The sequence below is a fragment of the Athene noctua genome, chromosome 10 (genome assembly GCF_965140245.1).
Source record: "Athene noctua chromosome 10, bAthNoc1.hap1.1, whole genome shotgun sequence".
Lineage (NCBI taxonomy): Eukaryota > Metazoa > Chordata > Aves > Strigiformes > Strigidae > Athene > Athene noctua.
The window spans coordinates 20,703,740-20,723,414 of NC_134046.1; the positions used below are offsets into that span (position 1 = coordinate 20,703,740).

Sequence of the window (19,675 nt, forward strand, 5' to 3'; positions counted from 1 at the left end):
TTTGCCGTTTGACCTTGAATTGTCTAAAGTGTGCTTTGCAGCTTCTTTCTGTGATCCCATTAAATCTTGCAAGATCAGCCAAGTTTGGGATGGAAGACCCCAGTGGAAAATCCAGGTGCTTAAGCAGATAGTTTGGTAATTCAGCAGGTGTAATTTCTCTTTCTAAATAGGTAGTGAAACCATTCCTATGCACCATATTAGGCAAAAGAATGTGCTAGTCGAGGTGATAGTGCTTAAATTAGATTTCATGCACAGTCTTAAACAACTTTTTCATTGTATTCTGCTTCCTGCAAGAGAAACTACAAGGCCAGTGTCCTGGATGAAGTCTAATAAGAGTTTTATGCTTACTGTAATTACCACAGTAATTGTAGTTGGTTAAATGATTGCTGACCTCACACTGGGATTGCTGCACTTGTGGGTGTGCAGATGCATTTCTTCCTTAAGAATCTTCTCCTTTATAGTGTGTAAATGGATGCATAATTACTGGGTCAAATAATCCAAACATATTTTTTCATCTGGACTCTGAGGGAGGGGAAAGTCCAAAGGCTCTTAAAACCAGATGCTAAATACTGTTTGTAAACCTGAAAAAAAAAAAAAACCAACCCATTTTCAACCAGTCATAAGAATGTTCACATGGAAGAGTCGGGCCATAGGCACTGACAAGCATTCTTACTTGTGGTCTTGCTTGCAATGCTCTACAGAATAACTAAAGCGTTATGAAATTTCTCAGATGGGTGCAGACATCAGTATTCTGGAAAGCAACAAAATGCACTATATGCATGTTGGATGCCTAAAAATTCCACCTGTTTTTTAAGCTTGTTACATTCTTCTATGTTTTAATATGTTGAAATTGTCACATGTTCTTAGAAAATAATTATATTATTTATATGCCCTTCCCCCAAATAGAATTCATTTTCATAGTATGTTTCTTGTAAATGTTTTGGATTCTCCTAGATGAAGGAGTTAGGTAAATTCAAGAATTTTACCCTGTGTTTGGAAGCTATGACATAGTGCAAACAGTAAAAGAATGACTTTGGTTTAACACATCCGAATAACTGGCCTCCTTTTGTGGTTGAAGAGACAGTGTGGTGAAATCAGCAGCAGTGGGAGTCAGGTTTTCCTTAGCTATTTCTTACATATATGTTTCTGGAATTTAATGTTTTCCCTTAGGAAACCAGTGTAACACAATGAAGGTGACAAAATACTAGTATCTGACAGGTGGTTCTATACAGAGGTTCGAATATATACCCTTATGACTTCAAAATGTGTTTTGTGTTTTTGTGTTGATAGGATGAGGGAAGAGAATTCCTTTACAATGAAAACACACTTAAGGAGAGCAATAACATCATGGATAAATGGATTCTTTCTTTCACCCAGTCGCTCATTAAGTTCTTCAAAGCTGAAATGGCAGGTATGCACATGTTTGATCGGGTGAGTGTATGGGTTTTTAATTTTTGATTAGAGAACTATCCATTTCATCCAGGAATTTCTAGATTCCACATGAGACTTGCAGTTCAGATAAAAGGAAGGAAATCTTTAACTAGGTACCATAATACATGGAATGCTACTTTGATGGGTGTTGATACAGATTTTGCTATGCTTGCTCATGAGATTTCAAAAACTGATGAGGCTTTTTTGTCATGGCTAATCCTATGAGCTCAGTGATGTAGCTTGTTGCTGTTAACACCATCTTTTGCAGTGCTTGGAGCTATTAATAATTTTATAATAGTAACTGAAAGCAGTGAAAAGGAAGCTAGTTGAATTTGGGGAAGCTGTAAAAAAAGGATTAAATTTGCAGTGCTCAAGTTAGCCAAAAAAAAAATTTTGAGAGGTACATGAGCATGGGAATACATTTTCTCCTGCATAGTTCCATGGAGAGGGTTTCTTTGTAATCATATAGGGCGTGTCTGCAGTGGGGTGGAATAGCATTAGGATATTGCATAGCTGTAAGAAGATAACTCTCCTGGTTTTCTTCTTCCTGCATGTTATCTTTTTCATCATAGCATACCTCTCAGTTCTTGCATTATATTAAGACAATATTAATTGCAAAGAGAAGGTGCTGCAGGAGCCCTCTGAAGTAGTTAGTTTGATCCAGTAACCTTACAGACTTTCAGATAAAGTCACAATGGGATTTGAAGAGGTTTTGGTCCCTTTAAGGGCACTAGAAACCTAGATATCGAGAACAAAGTGGCTTTTGCCATTAGGGTTCCTGTTTATGAATAAACAATGTCCCCTATGCCTGTGATCTTAAGTTGTCCTTGGAAGAATTTTTAGAAGTCTTCTGCAGGTTTGCTTAGGCTTGGGGAAGGAAGGTATTAGGGGGATGATGGATAATGAGGAAACAACTAAATGCCAGATCTGAGTTTATGAGGACACGGGACAGTCATCTGCTGTTTCAGCCATGTCTTGTGTTTCCCCCTCTTAGACTGTCATGGTGTTCATTCTCATCAAGACCAGTAAGATGAGTTTTTCTTGCTGCAGTGGATAAAGCAGGTCATTTTGGTAATAACAAAATTCAGGTGAGGTCATAATTTCATTAAAGGCAGAAAGAATCCTTAAGCTACCAAACCCAGGAATATGATAAAAGCTGTCTATTGTAGACAGTGTGGCTTCTTCCTAGAAGTTTTGTCCTTGAAATTTGATGGTGGTGTGGGTGGCGTTTCATGTGTGGCCAAACAGAAATAGGCAGAGCCTATGCAAGTTTACATGATGCATGTAAGGAGAAAGAGACTTTGAGGGACAGTGGAAAATTCAGTTGTGAGTATGTACCTGGGATCTTGGGTTAGTGCACAGTTTAAACAGAAATAGTATTTGCAGGAAGATAAGCATGGGGATAGAAACTTGAATTCTCTGCTCTGGATTTCTAAGAGGAAGATGAAGCTAATAAAAAGGGATGTGTCAGCTGACATTTTTACAAAGCAAGAAGATCCTTCCAAGCAGGAGAAGAAAATTTGCTGTTGGAAAATGACAGGGTGAAGACTTACAAGACTGCAGTGTTGGTATTAAAGGCTATTGTCTTGGGTTAGGAGAAGATAACATGATGTGCTCATCAAATGAGTGACACGTCTCGTTTGGAAGTGATTAATAACATGATTATTTTTCTGCTCAAACTCTGAATTCAGTCAGCTGTTAATGAGATGCAGTAAATTTGTGTATTGTGACATGATACTCTTGTGCTAATCTTTTTTTAGAAAATAGTTTTGGATTTTTTAAAAGATTTTCTACAGATGACTTGAAGTAGGAAAAATGTCAGTAAGAGGTGAGGGAAGGTTATAATGATGACTGATAACCTCAAATGCTAGGTAAAGCAAATAAATATACTACACAAGCTTCATTTTAGAACCCAAGATTTTGAAAATAATAAAAAAAAGCTGAAGCTGGTGTAGATGTGGCATGATATGAGCAAAAATAAATGATTGTGTTTGCCAGCTAATGCTATACAACTCTCTTACCTACAAGATGTGTAAAAAAAAAAAAAAATTTTGTTGTCTCTGCCATGTTTAAATCATAGCAGAGCCAGTGATGCTGAGGTGATATTTGGGCACTATCTGTCAAAGAAATGGCACAGTCTGTACTGTAACGTGCTGTTCCTGCAACTGTGTTTGTGATTGTGTGTAAGAACATGCAGGCTTAAAACTAAATATCAAGAGACACCACTAACCAGGACAGTGTTGCAGATGAGCTTAGCTTCTTTTATTTCGTCAAGTGTGTGTTATAGTGGAGCTAAATTTTACACTGATTGCCTGCCTCTAGAAAAATGTTTCCATTAAGTAAAACTTATGTTAATTCTGCCCCAGTTTCCACCAGTAGCTTGAATAGCCAGCAGTATTTCAGCCTAAATGGAGTCCTTGTCAGTCTGGTATTGACCTCACTGAATAGACTGAGAGTGGGAAGGGGAACGTGCCTGTGCACACTGCAACTTTGGGATGCTTTAGAGAGCCTGGAAAAACTTGAGAAGTGTGTAACAACCTTCTGCTAATCCTGGCTTGGGGAGAGCTTTCAACTTCCTAGAAAGTATGCAATTGAGAAAAGGAGGCAATGTGTATCACAAAGTAGTGTAACTTCAGTTATTAATGGAAAATGGGCAAAAGTCAAATGTGTTGAAACCATACACATGTGAGTTTGAGAGGGTTTTTGCTGTTGTGTGTTATCTCTGGTTATATATATATAATATAATAATAGGTGCCCAAAACTGGAGCTGTAGACATGCTCTCTTCAGGAGTGCTGCTCGTTGGGTAGACATATGCTAGTAACCTGTTCAGCAGCAGCTGGTGTAGCTCACTTGGCTTCACTTCGATAATAATATGCTTAATGCAAATTAATTATTAGCTATTAAATAGTAGTGTAGTTTTTTCACTAAACCTCATCTTTTATGATAGAAATTTCTGGGATTTGGGCCCTTTGATAAATGGGGCAAGTAGGTAAGGCATTGAGAAGATATTATGGAAAATAGGGCAAACAATCCTTTGTGTTCTAAGGGGGGTTAAAATTCTGTATTTAAACCAGTAAGCCTTATTATGCTTTTTCTTCTACTTAAGTGCCCAATACAATCAATTATTTTAAAAAACAACTTTTCTCCTGATGATGGAAATTCAAAGAATTTTGCATGTGTGTCTGTGCATGTGTGTGTGCATGTGTTTCCATGTGCATGCAGGCTGTTTTGAGTCATGAAAAAGTAAGATTTCATAATTTGGTTTATGAACTGGGATTACAGCTGTTGAGGGGAGAAATGCATGTTTCCAGGCTAACTTGAATCCCTTGTTAAAGATCTAAAGTTCTACTATCCCTGAAGGGTGTGTTTTTGATTTTTTTTTTGTTTGTTTGTTTTTAACCAGTCTCCTAACTAGATAACACATAGCTAGAACGGAGCTGGGAATTTTTTAGGAATACAAATTCCTACATAAATTGTGTCTTCCTCACCATGGCATGAATCTTCTGAGCATTTCCTTTTTGGGTTTAAATATCAGTATTTTGCCTTTAAAACAGTTCTATTTTAGAAAAGGCAATGAAAAGTGTGATGGAGCTTTTGGAGCAAGGATCCATTTTATTCACTAGCTGCCTGATTAATGGAACTAATTCAGAATAGAGACCAAAAAGCTCTTTGCTTTTAGAGAAGTGATATACAAGTTTTTCCTTAGAAGACTTGAGTCCTATTTAAGGTCTATCCCCACACCCCAGTTCTCTCATGAACAACTGAAATTTGTGTTACCAGTTGCATAGTGATGCTTATGATGACCTTCTTTCTTGTGTTGGCAGTCCTCCATGCTTTTAAGTTACACAGAACTTGAAAATACAGCTATGTTTATCTTCTTACCTCGTCAGGCTTGCTGTTACTTTACGTTCTTTTAGCCTACTGTGTTACTTAGAAAAATAATAAAAAATTGCAGTTAATTCAGGGACAATTGATTGAAATAGGTGTCTCATCTTAAAACTGGCAAACAAAAAAGAAAATGTTGGCAGTAATTAATAATATTTTATTGTATGATTCTACATAATTTCTGTTAAACTTTCAGTGACTTGGCTGTATTTACAGCATGTGCAAATCTAGGATTTGCCAAATCCTTTGTGATTAATAGTCTCTTATCCACTATCCTCTTTACGAGTCAGATAAAAGCATAAGGCTTCCATAATGCCTGTTTGTGTAGGATTAGGGAAACAATTTAGTGGTAGATGTGTTTGTCCTGAAGCATGAGAATTGATGGCATGTGCGATTTCAAAATACAGTTTTAACATAATAGTATGTCTAACCACTTTTTTATCTTACTAACATAAGTGCTTTTGCTCAAGTTTTATGTTTAACACCAGAGCTACAAATGATAATGTGCTTCTTTAAGTGAGGAGCTTGATGCAGAGTGCAAATATTAACTACAGTAAACATTTTTCCTTCTAGCTTACAGGCTGTACACTGTAGTCCCTCGATTAGTGAAGTTTGTTGATATTCTGACCAACTGGTATGTTAGAATGAATCGCAGACGACTAAAGGTAGGTATCTGCTTCTGCAATCTTGCACTGTAAACAAGGTCCTAGTAGTCTATGTTAATGAATAGCAGCTTCATGGTGTTACACAAAATATTTATGCTGCACTTCAAATTATATCAGTTTGTACCCGATAGTGGAAATGAGAAGTTAACATTTTTTCCTCCTCTTTGCTTTATGAGGAAAAACAAACAGTGTCTAGTAATTCTGTTTCACTTGGTGGGTGGGATTGAGCAGAACAAATACAGTTTGGAAAACCAGTTTATTGCATTAACATAGGACATTTTTGAAGTTTATTGAAGTGCACTTACTGATCCTAAAATTGCAGTTGTTGGTTTTTTTTTCTTGGTGAATTCTACAAATAGGGCGAGAATGGGACTGAAGACTGCATTATGGCCTTGGAAACCTTGTTTAGTGTTTTGTTCTCCATGTGTAGACTTATGGTAAGCCCACTGTAATTGTTTGGCATTTTTAATGTAGTTAATCTGAAAGCATGCACCTTTGTGTCTAAGTTGACCATAGAAACTAGGGGTACAGAGACTGAACACATTGGGAGAGAAAACATATTGCTACTGATTTGTGTAGCACAGTTCATTTTCCACCTCCCCCTTTTATTTGTTCATCTGCTCCATGGTACTAAAAGAAGGCAGATACCACCTGACTGATAGAGACATTATGATTTGTTATTTGATGCCCAAAAGTAGCATGTAAATATTAGGAAGGAGGTGAATAAGTAGTAGCGGTTTCTTTGTTTAATTCAGTCTGCATTTTGAATAGCCTCAGTTCTGCATAAAAGACACTGTGTAAGCATTGGTTTTGCTGAATCGTCCTTATGCAATTCATAAGTATTACTGATTCGTAATGTACAAACAATAAAGAAAAGGTGATGACTGAATGCAACATTACAGGCACCATATACTCCATTTATCACTGAGCTGATGTACCAGAACCTGAAGACACTTATTGATCCGGCCTCGGTTCAGGAAAAGAATACTGAAAGCATCCACTACCTCATGCTTCCCCAAGTGAGGTAAGAGACAGCTTGCTATGTCACAAAATGAGGGTTTGGTTTGGTTGGGTTTTGACTGGTTGTTGGTTTGTGGGTTGGGGATTTTTTGCTTTACACAAAACAGTGCTCCTTCTCTTACTTGTGTTTAAAACTGTTTTGCATTGCAAGAAAGCAAGCTGCTTTAATAATGTGAATATTCCTTTGCCTCAGGAAGAATTTTAGGATATGTAACACATTCTTTTCTATGAGCAAAAAATATTTAAGTTTTGATTAAACTCTGATTAATGTTAGGTTTTTTTGCTGTAGGAGAACATTTCACTAGCAGTAGCTTCACGCCCCACTCCCAATGTTATGTGGGAATTTTCTTTTCCTTCCACATTTAGGCATTAGACTTGTGCCAGGTTAAAGGATTGTAGGTAGGAAGGAAAGCAATTAGGAGGAATGCGTGTTCCCAACTCAGTCTTTTCTTGTGGTGGGCAAGAAATGTCCTTTTTACTCTTCAAAATGTGCACTGGCTAAAAGCTATAATGCCTACCTATGAAGGGCCCAACAGGATTATAAAAGTTTCTTGTTGGCCCTGCGCTTGCAAGAACATGTGCATCCCCCCATCTCTAGGCCGTTCTTAGTGAATGCTGATGCCAGACCCCGTGTGAATTGGAATTACTGTTTGGTGTGGACCAGAGCCAGCAGAGTGAGTTCTTTTGGCTTCAGACCTAGAACTTCAACCATTGTCCAGAGATTGCCACTTCCTTGTAAGAGGATACATCGTATGAGAGAGAGCTTTCCAGACAGATCACTTCTGTGGAAGTTTTCTTGTTAGTGCCAGCGTGTCTCAGACAGGTTTGAGTCTGTGTGGTTGTACTGGACGTATGCTCTGGGTTATCCATAGTATCAATTTACCTCAGGTAGAACTTGACAACTGAAGTTGATTTGGTTTGTTTTGTTATTTTCTGTTTTTTTAAATCCAGCTGAGGGAGGCATTAGTATTACAGTAATCAGTTGCTCATTAGTGCCTTGGTGCTGCATTAGTGGATTAATTTAGTGCCTGCATTGCACTCAGTCACTCAATGTAAGAGAAGCGAACTTCCCTTCTGCATTGGAGCTCAGTCTGAAAAGCCTCAAGGACAAGAGAGCTGACCTTGATACTTTATGTGCCAGTTTAAAAATTTAAACCTTTTAGTAATGGTGTTTCTTTTATGGATACCATATCCTTTGAGGAAGGTGTGGATTCTTTCTGATAGCTTTAATAGTGAGAGTTATTGCAACAGGGAGTTTGAGATTGACATAATGATGGTGCTGATTTTCCGTTCCCTGGGAAAGTGCTGTAAAGAATATGTAATCAAAGAATGCAAAACTCCTCATCAGTGAGCTATCAGAAATGGTTTCGAGCTCCTTTAGAATGGAGCAATGGAAGGATAGTGAGCTATTTGCAGGAACTCAGTTCAGGCATGGGCTTAGCTTGAGTGTTTAAAAGTGGTTTAGTCACTTTGTATTCCTGTTAGTGCTGACTTGCTGCTGTATCATGGAAACGTATGATGTATTTGAGTGGCTTGCACAGGTTTCCTGTTGTGCTTTGCATTTTTATCTGCTACTCATTTGTGTAATTTACTGGATCCCCTACACATCAGTTGTTCCCTTTGTCAGATAAAAAGACATGTTTTCAGGACTAAATTATGGCTGAAGTTTCAGAGTTTCACCTTGAGTCGCTAAGCACATCATTGCATTTTTCTTTGAATATTTTTCTGATGACTGCATAAGGGCAGTATTGTTAATAATAAGAGACATTTTTTTATGCAGTTATGGAAAATACTACTTTAACAGTATGTTGGGTATGTACAGATAAAGCTAAAGGACTTGGCCACTTTGACAGCTGAACTTGACTCAATGCCTGTGTTACAAACCCCACTGAGGTATTACTTGGTTGCTTAGGGTCTGAACAGATTGGTTGCATTAAAATTTCTGCATGTGCATGCAACCTGTGAAGACTTTTCTCTTTTTGTGGCTCTACTGTGATGTTAAGTTATGGCAAGTAATATTGAAATACTGCCAATCTCTATGAGCCTTTCTGGGAGCAAAATTTTCTATCTCACAATTTACATGTTTCCAAGTTTTTGGGGGATCATCCTGGAGACTGGCTTTTGGAAGATCAAAAGCTTCAAAATGGGTACTAACATCTTAATCAAAGCTCTAGTGCGGATGATGGGGATATCTCAGTTTTAAGTTTTGCTTTACCAGTTCTGTTCTGGACAATCCTTACTGGATACATGGTTTTAATCCCTGTGCTGTTGTTACTTATATTACAGCAAGCAGCTTTGTTCATTTTGTTCACAACTGTCTTTTGAACCAGTATATCTGGTCTTGATAGGACTCTTATGCAGTTTTAAAGGAGATGCTCAATTTATGCAGCTACTCAAGAAATAAAGAAAACAACATTTTGGGAACCGTTGGCAGCTAGTTCACTTGAAACAATTTGTGAATGTCAGCTAACTCAACCCCCGAACAACCCAACCCTCCCCCTCGCCCCCAAAGGAAGCAACACCCCCCCACCCCCTACTCTGCCTTGCCTCAAAATGGAAGGGTGTTAAAATGATGAAGCCAGGAAAAATGATGAAGCCAGGAAAGATGACAAGACTGTCTAAAACATCAAGCTGAAATATCTAGAATTCATGGAAAAGATTATAAATTGAGATCCAGTGAGTTGGTTGCATTATAGATATTTCATTGTCATTATAAGTATCCTATTTATAATAGCTTTTTGCATATTTTTATGATATTAATATAAATCTTCCTTTTTATTGGATAGTAATAGAATAGGTAGTATGAGTCAATCCATCATGTCCATCTTGTGAGAGGTACTAACAAAAGATGATTTAAAAATAGCTCTCTGTTTTGTTTTCAGCAAGTTATTTCCTCATCATCTTCTCCACAGAGAGAAGAAAAACCTCTTTGTTCGTTTTTCAAATTGCCCAAACATGGCATAATTGAATCTCTTGTAGGAAGTTTCAGTGAAGGGGGTAAAATGTTTTCAATCTGCTCAGATACAATGAGGATGAAGCAATATAATGTTTCCTTTTTAATCTAGGGAGGATCTCATCGACAAAAAAATTGAAAGTGCCGTTTCTTGTTTGCAGTCTGTTATTGAGCTTGGACGAGTAATCAGAGACAGAAAAACCATTCCAGTAAAGGTTAGAACTCAACATCTCTTATCAGTACCTTGGGAATGTGCAATAGCTTTGTAACTTTGAGATAAGCTTGGGAAAAGTGGATAATTAAGTTTGGAATAGCTAACAGAGTTCAACAGTTACATACTTCAAATGATGAAGAACTTCAGAAATTATTATTTATTTTCAGTTGGAAGGAAAAAAGTTTCTGTTTGTTATTTGTTGTATTTTTTTTTTTCCTTCTCCCCAGTATCCTTTGAAGGAAGTAGTTGTTATCCATCAGGATCCAGAGGCTCTGGAAAATGTCAGATCTTTAGAGAAGTATGTACTTGAGGTAAGAACATCATCAACGTGGTGCTTAACTGGATTGTCTGTGTGAGTTACCTAAACAAACAAATCCCTAACCTTCCCCATTGACAATAACTCACTAGGTAAAATTAATTCAAGAGAATAACAAAAGGGGATATCAGTGGGTACTGTGTACAGAAATGAAGGTAAATGGGTGACGATCCTTAGTCAGGAGGAGAGAGTATTGAGAAATACTTAATTACTCAAACAGGCCACACAGGACTAAGAGACAATTGGAAATGTTCTTTTCCTTGATCAGTGAAACGAGGAAACATTTTCTGAATAAAAATAAGACAGTAGTTGGCTACATGTTGTCAAAGAGATGGGTTGCAAAATTTGTGATCCCCTTCAGTTAAAGGGCATTAAAAGCAGTTTGACAGTAAGTAGAAGGGTTGATGGAGAGGAGGAGTTCGTGTAAGGGAGAATAGGGGAACAGTCAAGATTTTTGCAGGATGTTGTTTAGGAAATAAAATGTCAAATAAGTAAGATGTTAGTCTATACAATTTCTTACCCGCATCTGCTCCTGTAAGCCACTACAATACTATTTTAATGTGTGTCCATTAGAGAAATGCAGCCTGTCCTACTTCTAAATCTTTATATAAAAGCCCCATGAATTCAAAAGAAAAGTAACCCTCCTTGGCTTTTTGAGCTTAACTTCCTGAAATTGGCTGCACTTTCTGTTCTTAGTAATGTAAAAATTCATAGTTCTTTCAGGAAGTGAAATGAAAAAGTAGGGTTTTTATATATAAACTTCATTTATTTATATGTTTATGCTCTGAATAAATCTTTTAAACTTCAGTACAGCATTTCAGAAGTTGTAGCGATGGCACAAAACCTATTACTTTTTGATTGCTTAAAAGACTGTTTGTAGAGTGGGATTTTTAATGTCTTTATGTTCAATTAAATTTCATTACAAATCAACTTGCATCTTCTTTCACATCTATGATGTACAAGAGAAATCAAACAGAACAGTGAGAAGGAAATGTTGCAGCTACAGTGATGAATTTTGATGAGCCATGGTCTTTTTATTCAAAAAGAAAAGGGAAAAAAAAAAAAGCTATGCCAGTTCACCTTTGAACTTTTTTCTAGTTGCTGGCACCTTCAAAACATCTTGCAAACCAGTGGTTCTTACTACTTGAATCTGTCACGATCATTCATTTGATATCATGAGCTATGCTCTATGTAGTTCCGCACCGTTAGCGGCCTAGGGGCTTTATACTTACTTTGCTGAACAGGGAGTTGGAGGTAATATCGTCTCCATTGTAAGACTGGAGGCCTTTCAGAACCACTTTGGAAGGCAGTGAGGGAAGAAGGAAGACAGGTTAAGCAATGCTGTGCTTTCTGAGCAGTCTTAATTTCCTCTTGCTGCAGTAGTTTCATGTTGGGATAGATGATCACTTCTCACCCAGATGTTTCATTGTGTTCCTTGGGGAGATAAGCCATGACTTCATCTTTGTAACTGTATGTGTTTTGGGGAGGAAAGAATTGCGTTTCAAATAGCAGCTCTTTGCTAAGAAAGCAGAATTCTAAAGGAACTGATTTGATGTTGATGCTGGGCAGAATGCATGCATTAGATGTGAATATAAATTGAGGATTACTTCATGACAACAATTTCTGTGTGTTAATCTGTCTGGATTTTCACTTGAATCCTTCCCTTATGCAATCTTGTTGTATTTGTGTGTGGCTCTTAATTCAACGAGGCAGAATAGATGCCAGCTTTTCTCTCGAATGAGAACTGAAGGAGGGGTCTTGCAAAACAGAACCACCTAGGTAGTTGTTCAGACAAGCTTGCCCATTCCAGACCTCCTGATAAAAATGTTTCTGAGGAAGGGGTACTAGCCTTTGATGCAAAGTCCTTGTAAGGAAAGTTAAGTACAGTGGAATACAAAAACTAGCAGTCCCCCAAATTATCAACTTTCTTAACTGCTTCAAGAGATTTCTTTTAGAAGTCTTAATACTGTTTCTGAATGTGTATGAACTGCAAGCTTAATCTTCTCCTGTCTTGCCCTCTCAAATCTACTTGTTTGTAACAATCTCTGTTTAAATGAGCAGAAACTAGAAAAAAAAAAATTGAAGAGCAATGTAGTTGTGTATCTTGAACAGCTTATGAAAGACTTCCCTCCCTTCCCACCTGTGATAACATCACATCTAGAAAGGTGAGCTGTAGAATGTACTTTTCATTATCTTCTGAAGTCTGGTCTCTTCCTGTATTTTAAGTGCTTGTAGCATATATACTAAACCCAGATTACTGTTACAGCTTAATTCTTTGTCCTGTTTTACCTCCAGTGTACTTCCCAGCTGCTGTCATGTTAGTGTACAGCTTCTGTGTGTCCAAGTACAGTAATCGGGTGGGAAATGTAGGGATTCTCGGCAGTTCAGAATGGTTCCTTTCCTTCAGCTCCATCCACAGCACTTGAAGCTTTGAATCTGACACTGCAGAAGAACTTACTGTCTTACTTCTTCTGTTTTCAGGAAATTCTTTCCATGTTATATCACCTTACAATCTCTACACTTAAGAGCTGATGGGTTCAGGAGTCTGTCTTTAGTTTGTGTTTCTGTTTAATGGCCTCCAGATTATTAAATAAAATTTATTTCGACTAATAATTGACCTTTGACCTTCCTGTCATCTTTCCTTTGTCAGAATCTCTCACTTTCCAGATCAGTCTCTACAAGTTCATGACAGTTCCAATGACTGTACAAAGGCATGCTTCTAATATAAGAAGCACATGATTATGCTGCTTTCCATTTAATTTTTTTTTTTCTTCTTTCCTAAGTGTGTGTAACATTTTGCATTCTCTAGAGTCAGTGAAATTGGTCTTCAGAGATTCTTTTTCTATTATAATAACCCCTGGCAGTACAGTATCTAAGGATGTTTTTCCCTTGTCCAGAAATGTCATGGCCCTTTTCATATTCCTGTCCTTGGCAGGTTAAGGGTTCTTTCTTCCTTTCAATAAGGTATCTTCAGAGAGTTCTGTAACAGAAGATCTAGTCACATGCTTAAAATGTGTTGGAACTCTTTTAGTTCAAGTTGTCTTGACAGAACAAAAATCTGTATCTACCCAAGCAAGATCAACTTGCCTTGCTGGTCTTGGTGAGAACAACCATGTCAGTAAAGAATTCAAGAAATGACCAAAGCAGTGGAGGACCTCTTAAACTTCTGGTTATATATTACGCCAGCAATACCGTCTTTCCGCAAGCCTAAATATGTATCTGAGGAAGGTTCCTAAAAATTCTGCTTCTTAAGAGCTCTGGCTAAGGGAGTCATAGCTCAATGCACAAGACTTTTAGTTCAGTGTTGTGTGCTTCTTGCTTTTAGTTACCGTGGAATTTAAATTCTTAAGAATTGTGCACTAAAGGAGTTTTGATTTAAAAATCTATTGATTTGCAAATGGGATCATAAGACTTTTCTATCTATATATGTTAACCTATTACTTCTCTTAAACTTGGCAGTTATGATGCTTCACTTCAGAATTATTAATCATTTCGATACCTGGATCTTTTCAATAGCAGGATTTTATGACATTTAGGTTATTGTTTATTACATTTTCTGGATCTGAAAATTGGGTTTGTGAATTTTAGAGCCCAATTTTAAGGGAGATAAGGTTTCCTTACTCAGCTTACTTCCAAAAAGATAGCTGACAAAATTTGCTGTCAACTTCTAGTAAAAGGTAACAATGGAACTGAACAATTTGATAAATTATTACATAATTGTATTGTACAGAATTTGTTTTATATTTATTTGCTACTGCAAACAAAGTTATGGTATGTCTTATGGGGAAATGAGTTGCAACAAACCCAAATACCTTTATGGAAGCACTAATACAAAATACTGTCTGTTGTCCTATTTTTTATTATATGTCTTAAAATTCAACAAGCTGATGCTGAACCTTAGTATGTGTTGTATTGTACTGCACAGCAATCAGTTTAGTTGTTTACTAGTATGGTTCAGAGCTAAAGAGGTCAATGAATACGGGCTATATGTGCAGCTTTGTTCATTAACCTCCTACATATTCAGAGCTTTAGAACCTTTACTGTCAGAAGTGTGTTTCTAGTAATTTGCAGGTGCCAGAGGTAATCTGTAAGAAAAAATACACCATTTATTTTCATGCAGTTGCTGACAAAGGAATTGGAAAAATTGATGTGTCAATTTTTTGAAAATTTCATTCATCACTCTTTCAGAAGTAGGTGTAGTCTTTGATCTGCAGTCTTACTCTCTTGTCAAACATAGCAAATTATTAAAATCTCTTTAAATGTTAGAACTGTCCAGAGTATAGGGTTATCATGCAAAAATGATAAACAAAAATAAATCCAGAAGGCTTTTAGCAACTGAACACAGTTGCATTTTATTCATTAGTATTTGAGGCCTTTTACAAGCCTAGTTCAGAACTACTTTTTCCTAACTACTTCCAGTGAAAGGTTTTATCGGAGTCAATTTTACTGCTTGCACAATTAGCATCTTGTTTGCATGCAACCTTTGCATACCCTTCCACCCCCACCCCTATGTATGGCTATAATAAAACAGAGAAAAGTGACTTCTTCGTCAAATCCAAGGTCTAACAGTATTTCATAATGTTAATGATGTTACAGTGATGTAGTAGACTGAGTCTGTGAATGGGCTGAATTAACTGACGTATGAACTGTGGCAGTTCATACTGGCAGTCCTTCAGTATTTTGCTTCATACAATATTATGTAGTCAATATTTATTTTCCTTTTTAGGATATTTGCTTAGAGAGCCCAACTCAGCCAAGCTGAACCACAGCACTGACAATTCTCTTTCTTTGTTGTGGGAATTGGGAATAGTTGGGGTATCAGTTGATCTGATCATGTCTGGCACATGGCACCAATGAAAGGCCGTTGTACATAGGAATGTCTGACCATACACACCTTCCTTCTTTGTGATGGGAAGGACTGGTTGCCTCAGTTTGTGTGTATGAGACTTGAAAGATGTATTGAGGAGCTAATTTCGATTTATTGGGAATTAAAAATAAAGAACTGTTTAAAGTCAAAGCGCTATATTGAGGAAGATAGACCTAAGATACAGACTTTCTTTTTCTTTGAAGAGCCATTCTGGGTTTTTAATTGATACTGTATACAGAAGAATGGTTCCCTAATCTTATTAGTATAGAAAACTTGTCCTGATGGATTTGGCTTGTATATAATTTATCTAATCAGGCCCAAAGTCATCATTGAATTTGTGCTATTTTTTGGATTATTATTTCTTTTTCCCCATGAGGTTGTCATTTACCATTTGTGGGCTCATTTCCAACAGCACCCCATTAAAACTGAATTTCTAAAGTACCTAATTTTCATTAGATTTCCTAAATTAGTTTCTGTTGTATTCTTGGCTCTTCATGTCAGTAGGACTTCCTAGGGAATTAGACTGTAGCTCAGAGATTGTATTTAAGCATTACTTCTCAATCTAAATATTTGGCTACTTGCTAGTCCTGTCATGCTGACACTATCATTTACTTCAGCTTCCTAAAGGACTTAGAGTAGCTTGCTTGCCAAATGCACTTGGTGATTCTGTATCATGTTGATGTGAACTCTTAATAACCTTCTAATGGAGATGTAATGCTTCAAATATTGGGCAGCCTGACAGGCAAAACCTGCCAAATTACAGTGAAACATGCAGGCTTGTACCTGTAGAAGAGTTGCATGTTGGCAGTTACCAAGATTTGTCCCTGGTATGTTACACCAAAAATAGAGAGTGACCCTGTGTGAAACTGAAAATTTAGGTATCAAGTCCTACCTGGTCCGTGTTTATTACTTGGCTTTACAAAGCAGAGAAAAACCAGTTTCTCTTGAAGACACAAAACACTGGGATACAGTGCTCTTGTTTACAGGAGGTGTACCAAGACATTATTTCTTGGTGTTATTAATATATCTAATGCATTTGTTCATTGGACAGAATTAAATGTAGAGCAAAGAGGTTTGCTGTGGTACTTCAAATTTGGCATCGTATGATGGTCAGGGTATGTAATGATTTGTGGTTTTTTTTTTTTTTTTTTACTGGTGTTTTTTAATGTGCTTATGTGATGAGGACAATATTTGTCATTAAGAATGTAAGAAATGACTTAAAGGTTTAGACTCATGACTCATCTAGCACATGGTAGTCTCCTGCAATGGTAAAGTCCATTTCATGAAAGCACAAGCACCTGGCCACTTCTTGCAGTAGACTCCCGTCATAGTCACCATCTGCAGCTATTGTATTAAACATACTCAAGGGCCCATGCCTGCCTGTTCCCTGTAACATCTTGTCATGTACCTACCCTTATGAGCTTAATTCCGTTTTGAACTTGGTTGTTCACTCCTGCTTACCTCTGCTGTGGCATTAAGTTCCAAGGGTTGACTACTTGTATATGTCTTTTAAACCAATCTCCTACTATTTCCACTGCACGCTCCCTTACTTGAGGGGTTGTTCGGAGATTTGGTGAATAACAGTCTTACATTCCTTACCAACCTCTTTGATTTTTTTTTTCAACCTCAATCATATCCTCCTTCAGCTTCTCTCCAAAAAGTTCTAGCCTTAGTCTTTCCTCATATGGTAGCAACACTGTCAACCAGTTGTTCTCTAAAACTCTCCACAGCACCACTATATTCCCCTTATATACACTAGATACAGGCACAAAACCTGCTCTTATTGCTTGTAAAACATGGGCACACCCAAGTTTCTGTAGTGGCAAAATAACATCCTTCGTCTGGGGCCCCTCCTGCAGTTCATGCAGATTTTATAAGCCTTTTCGGCTTCTCTGGCACACTGATCTTGTGCTACAGAGCATAGACAGGAGTTTCTCAGAGCAAGGTGGTTTTCTGTACTGTAAGGACCTAGAATAAACACAAAATGAGGCAGTAGCATTTGTACAACCTAAACCATAAAATTGTCGGTTATAGTTTTCTGGCTAAAGGCATACCGAAAGGACTATTTCAGCAAAATTTTTCTTCCTGAATTTTGCCAGGCCATTTTCTAAGCTGTTGCATACAACGGTAATACTTTTATCTCTTCAGGCAGTTGTAATGGTAAAATAAAACTGGCTGTTGAATAGGGATCTGATTTGAGTTGAGCTGACTGGCATCTGTTAAGAACAGTGAAATGTTTCCCTGACTGAAGGGGAGAATTGGATCTTGTGCTGAAGGATCGTTTCAGTATTGGTTGGGTTTATTTGCTCTTGCAGTGTTGGCAAGTTGCTTAGCTCATAGAGACAACCGTATTAAAAATTTGTAGCTTGAGACGTATGAGTTCCCTAGTACTGTGGCCTGGGGTTTTGTACCCTTTCCACAACTGTCAGATGACTGCTCTTTAGCTTAATTTTTTTTCTCTTGGTTTATTTATATAGGAACTTAATGTACGGCAAGTGACGCTATCTACCAATAAAGATAAATATGGAGTCCGGCTGAGAGCAGAACCAGATCACATGGTGCTTGGGAAGCGTTTGAAAGGTGCATTTAAGCTTGTCATGGCTGCAATCAAAGAGCTGAAGAGCGAGCAGCTGGAGGAATTCCAGGAGACAGGTAGGTAGTGGTACAAACCACTAAATGATGGCAAAGTTGCCCCCAAAAAATCTGAAGTCCTTTGGCCCATCAGAAAAAAACTAAGCAATTGCATTTGATTTGTGTATGTTAAGTGAGTGTTTGCAGGAACAGATGCAAAAGTATCCTTCTGTGGACTTAGGGAAACTTAAGACCTACTTCCCAGTTATTATCCCTCTTAAATTTTATGTTAATGAGAATAAGAGAAGAGTTTTTATTATTTTGCTGACAGTAGCTTGGAAGTGGCCACGTGTACTAATCTTACACTGTTTTTCTGTTTAAGTGCTATTCTAAGAGCAGAATGAAGTAGACTGCTGTTCTGTAAAACTGAATCATATTTGAACTCAGCATATGTACAATAGTTTTTATTCTAAAAGCACTACTTCAATTCCAGATTTACAAGTGGGTGTAAATTTTCCAGCTATATCTGTTTAGCTAACTGCTTAAGCGTAAATTTTGATTTAGTTGAGTATAGAGGTTGTTTTAAAGATGTATTCCATTGCATTCAAATAATACACAAACAGTTGCTGAAGTGTCTGCGTTTGAGGAAGTTCTGCTTGTGGTTGTAAGAAAAATCTCATTGTGGGATAGTTCAGTGTTTCTTAATAGTGCTTAACTGCTGTTTAACTGTATTGCAAATATACTGCAGCTCATGTATTTGAAGTCTGATATTTTTTTTAAAGCTTTTTGGATTTAAATTTTTTTTTTTTTACTCTAATTGTAAGAAATGCTTTTCATCTGCCAATTCTGCAGGCACCATTGTTGTAGAAGGACACGAACTCCATGGGGAAGATCTTCGTCTCATGTATACCTTTGATCAGGTTGCAGGAGGATCTGCCCAGTTCGAGGCACATTCTGATGCTCAGGTATTTTATTGGTGTTTTTTTGGTGTTTTTTTTAAGGGAAGAGTTCTTCTAGAAGTAATATGGAAGTGATGAGGTGAAAGCTGGGGCGGTTTTCTTTGTTCAGATAGGCTCCTGGAATTTGTTGAACTATCTTCTGAATTTTGGAGATGTTAAAGTACCCTTCAGCATGATATTTTGTGAGTGAGGAGCTCTCTAAAAGTGTTATCTGAGCTTCTGAGCGAGTTAATACTAGCTTGTTTCAAGTTTGTCCCCTATTGAACTGTCTTCTGTGCATTACCTCAGGTTTTAGTTCTGCTAGATGTTACCCCAGACCAGTCCATGGTGGATGAAGGAGTTGCCCGGGAAGTGATTAATCGCATCCAGAAGCTTCGCAAAAAGGTTAGGAAGCAATGGTTTGGAACAAGACATTTTAGTTTACTTTTAAGCAATCTTTGGGCAATATGCAGCAGCATGTAACCTTTTTAATGAAACATGAAGTGCTGTGTCATTTACTCCTCATATAAAGCTTTCTGATTGGACATAAATAATTACAAATCATTATTTTCATTTTGAATTCCCATATTACTAAGTAGCTCAAGCTGAACAATGAACTTGCTATACATCATCCATAGTGGATTAGCTACTTTATTTTACTGGGCCCCTCTTGTTTTCTATCTTCAGCCACATAGCAGTGGTTCAGTCCCAGTTAAGCAGCTCTCAGGCCTGCCTGCCTCCTGCCAAGAATTACCTTCTGTTCCATCTCGGTTCCGGTGGTGATACGTCAGCTGGGCTGGTGAGAGCTGAGACA

General features: G+C 37.5%; 1 protein-coding gene across 1 annotated transcript in view; it reads left to right on the plus strand.

Annotated features, from left to right (window-relative positions):
• Positions 1-19,675, plus strand: part of IARS1 (isoleucyl-tRNA synthetase 1) — a 107,504-nt gene that overhangs the window by 69,725 nt on the left and 18,104 nt on the right. The window contains exons 21-29 of the mRNA XM_074914018.1: positions 1,291-1,411; positions 5,891-5,982; positions 6,342-6,419; positions 6,885-7,006; positions 10,068-10,170; positions 10,397-10,480; positions 17,830-18,004; positions 18,776-18,888; positions 19,171-19,266. Coding sequence (XP_074770119.1) covers positions 1,291-1,411; positions 5,891-5,982; positions 6,342-6,419; positions 6,885-7,006; positions 10,068-10,170; positions 10,397-10,480; positions 17,830-18,004; positions 18,776-18,888; positions 19,171-19,266 — 984 coding nt within the window. The remainder of the gene's footprint in view (positions 1-1,290; positions 1,412-5,890; positions 5,983-6,341; positions 6,420-6,884; positions 7,007-10,067; positions 10,171-10,396; positions 10,481-17,829; positions 18,005-18,775; positions 18,889-19,170; positions 19,267-19,675) is intronic.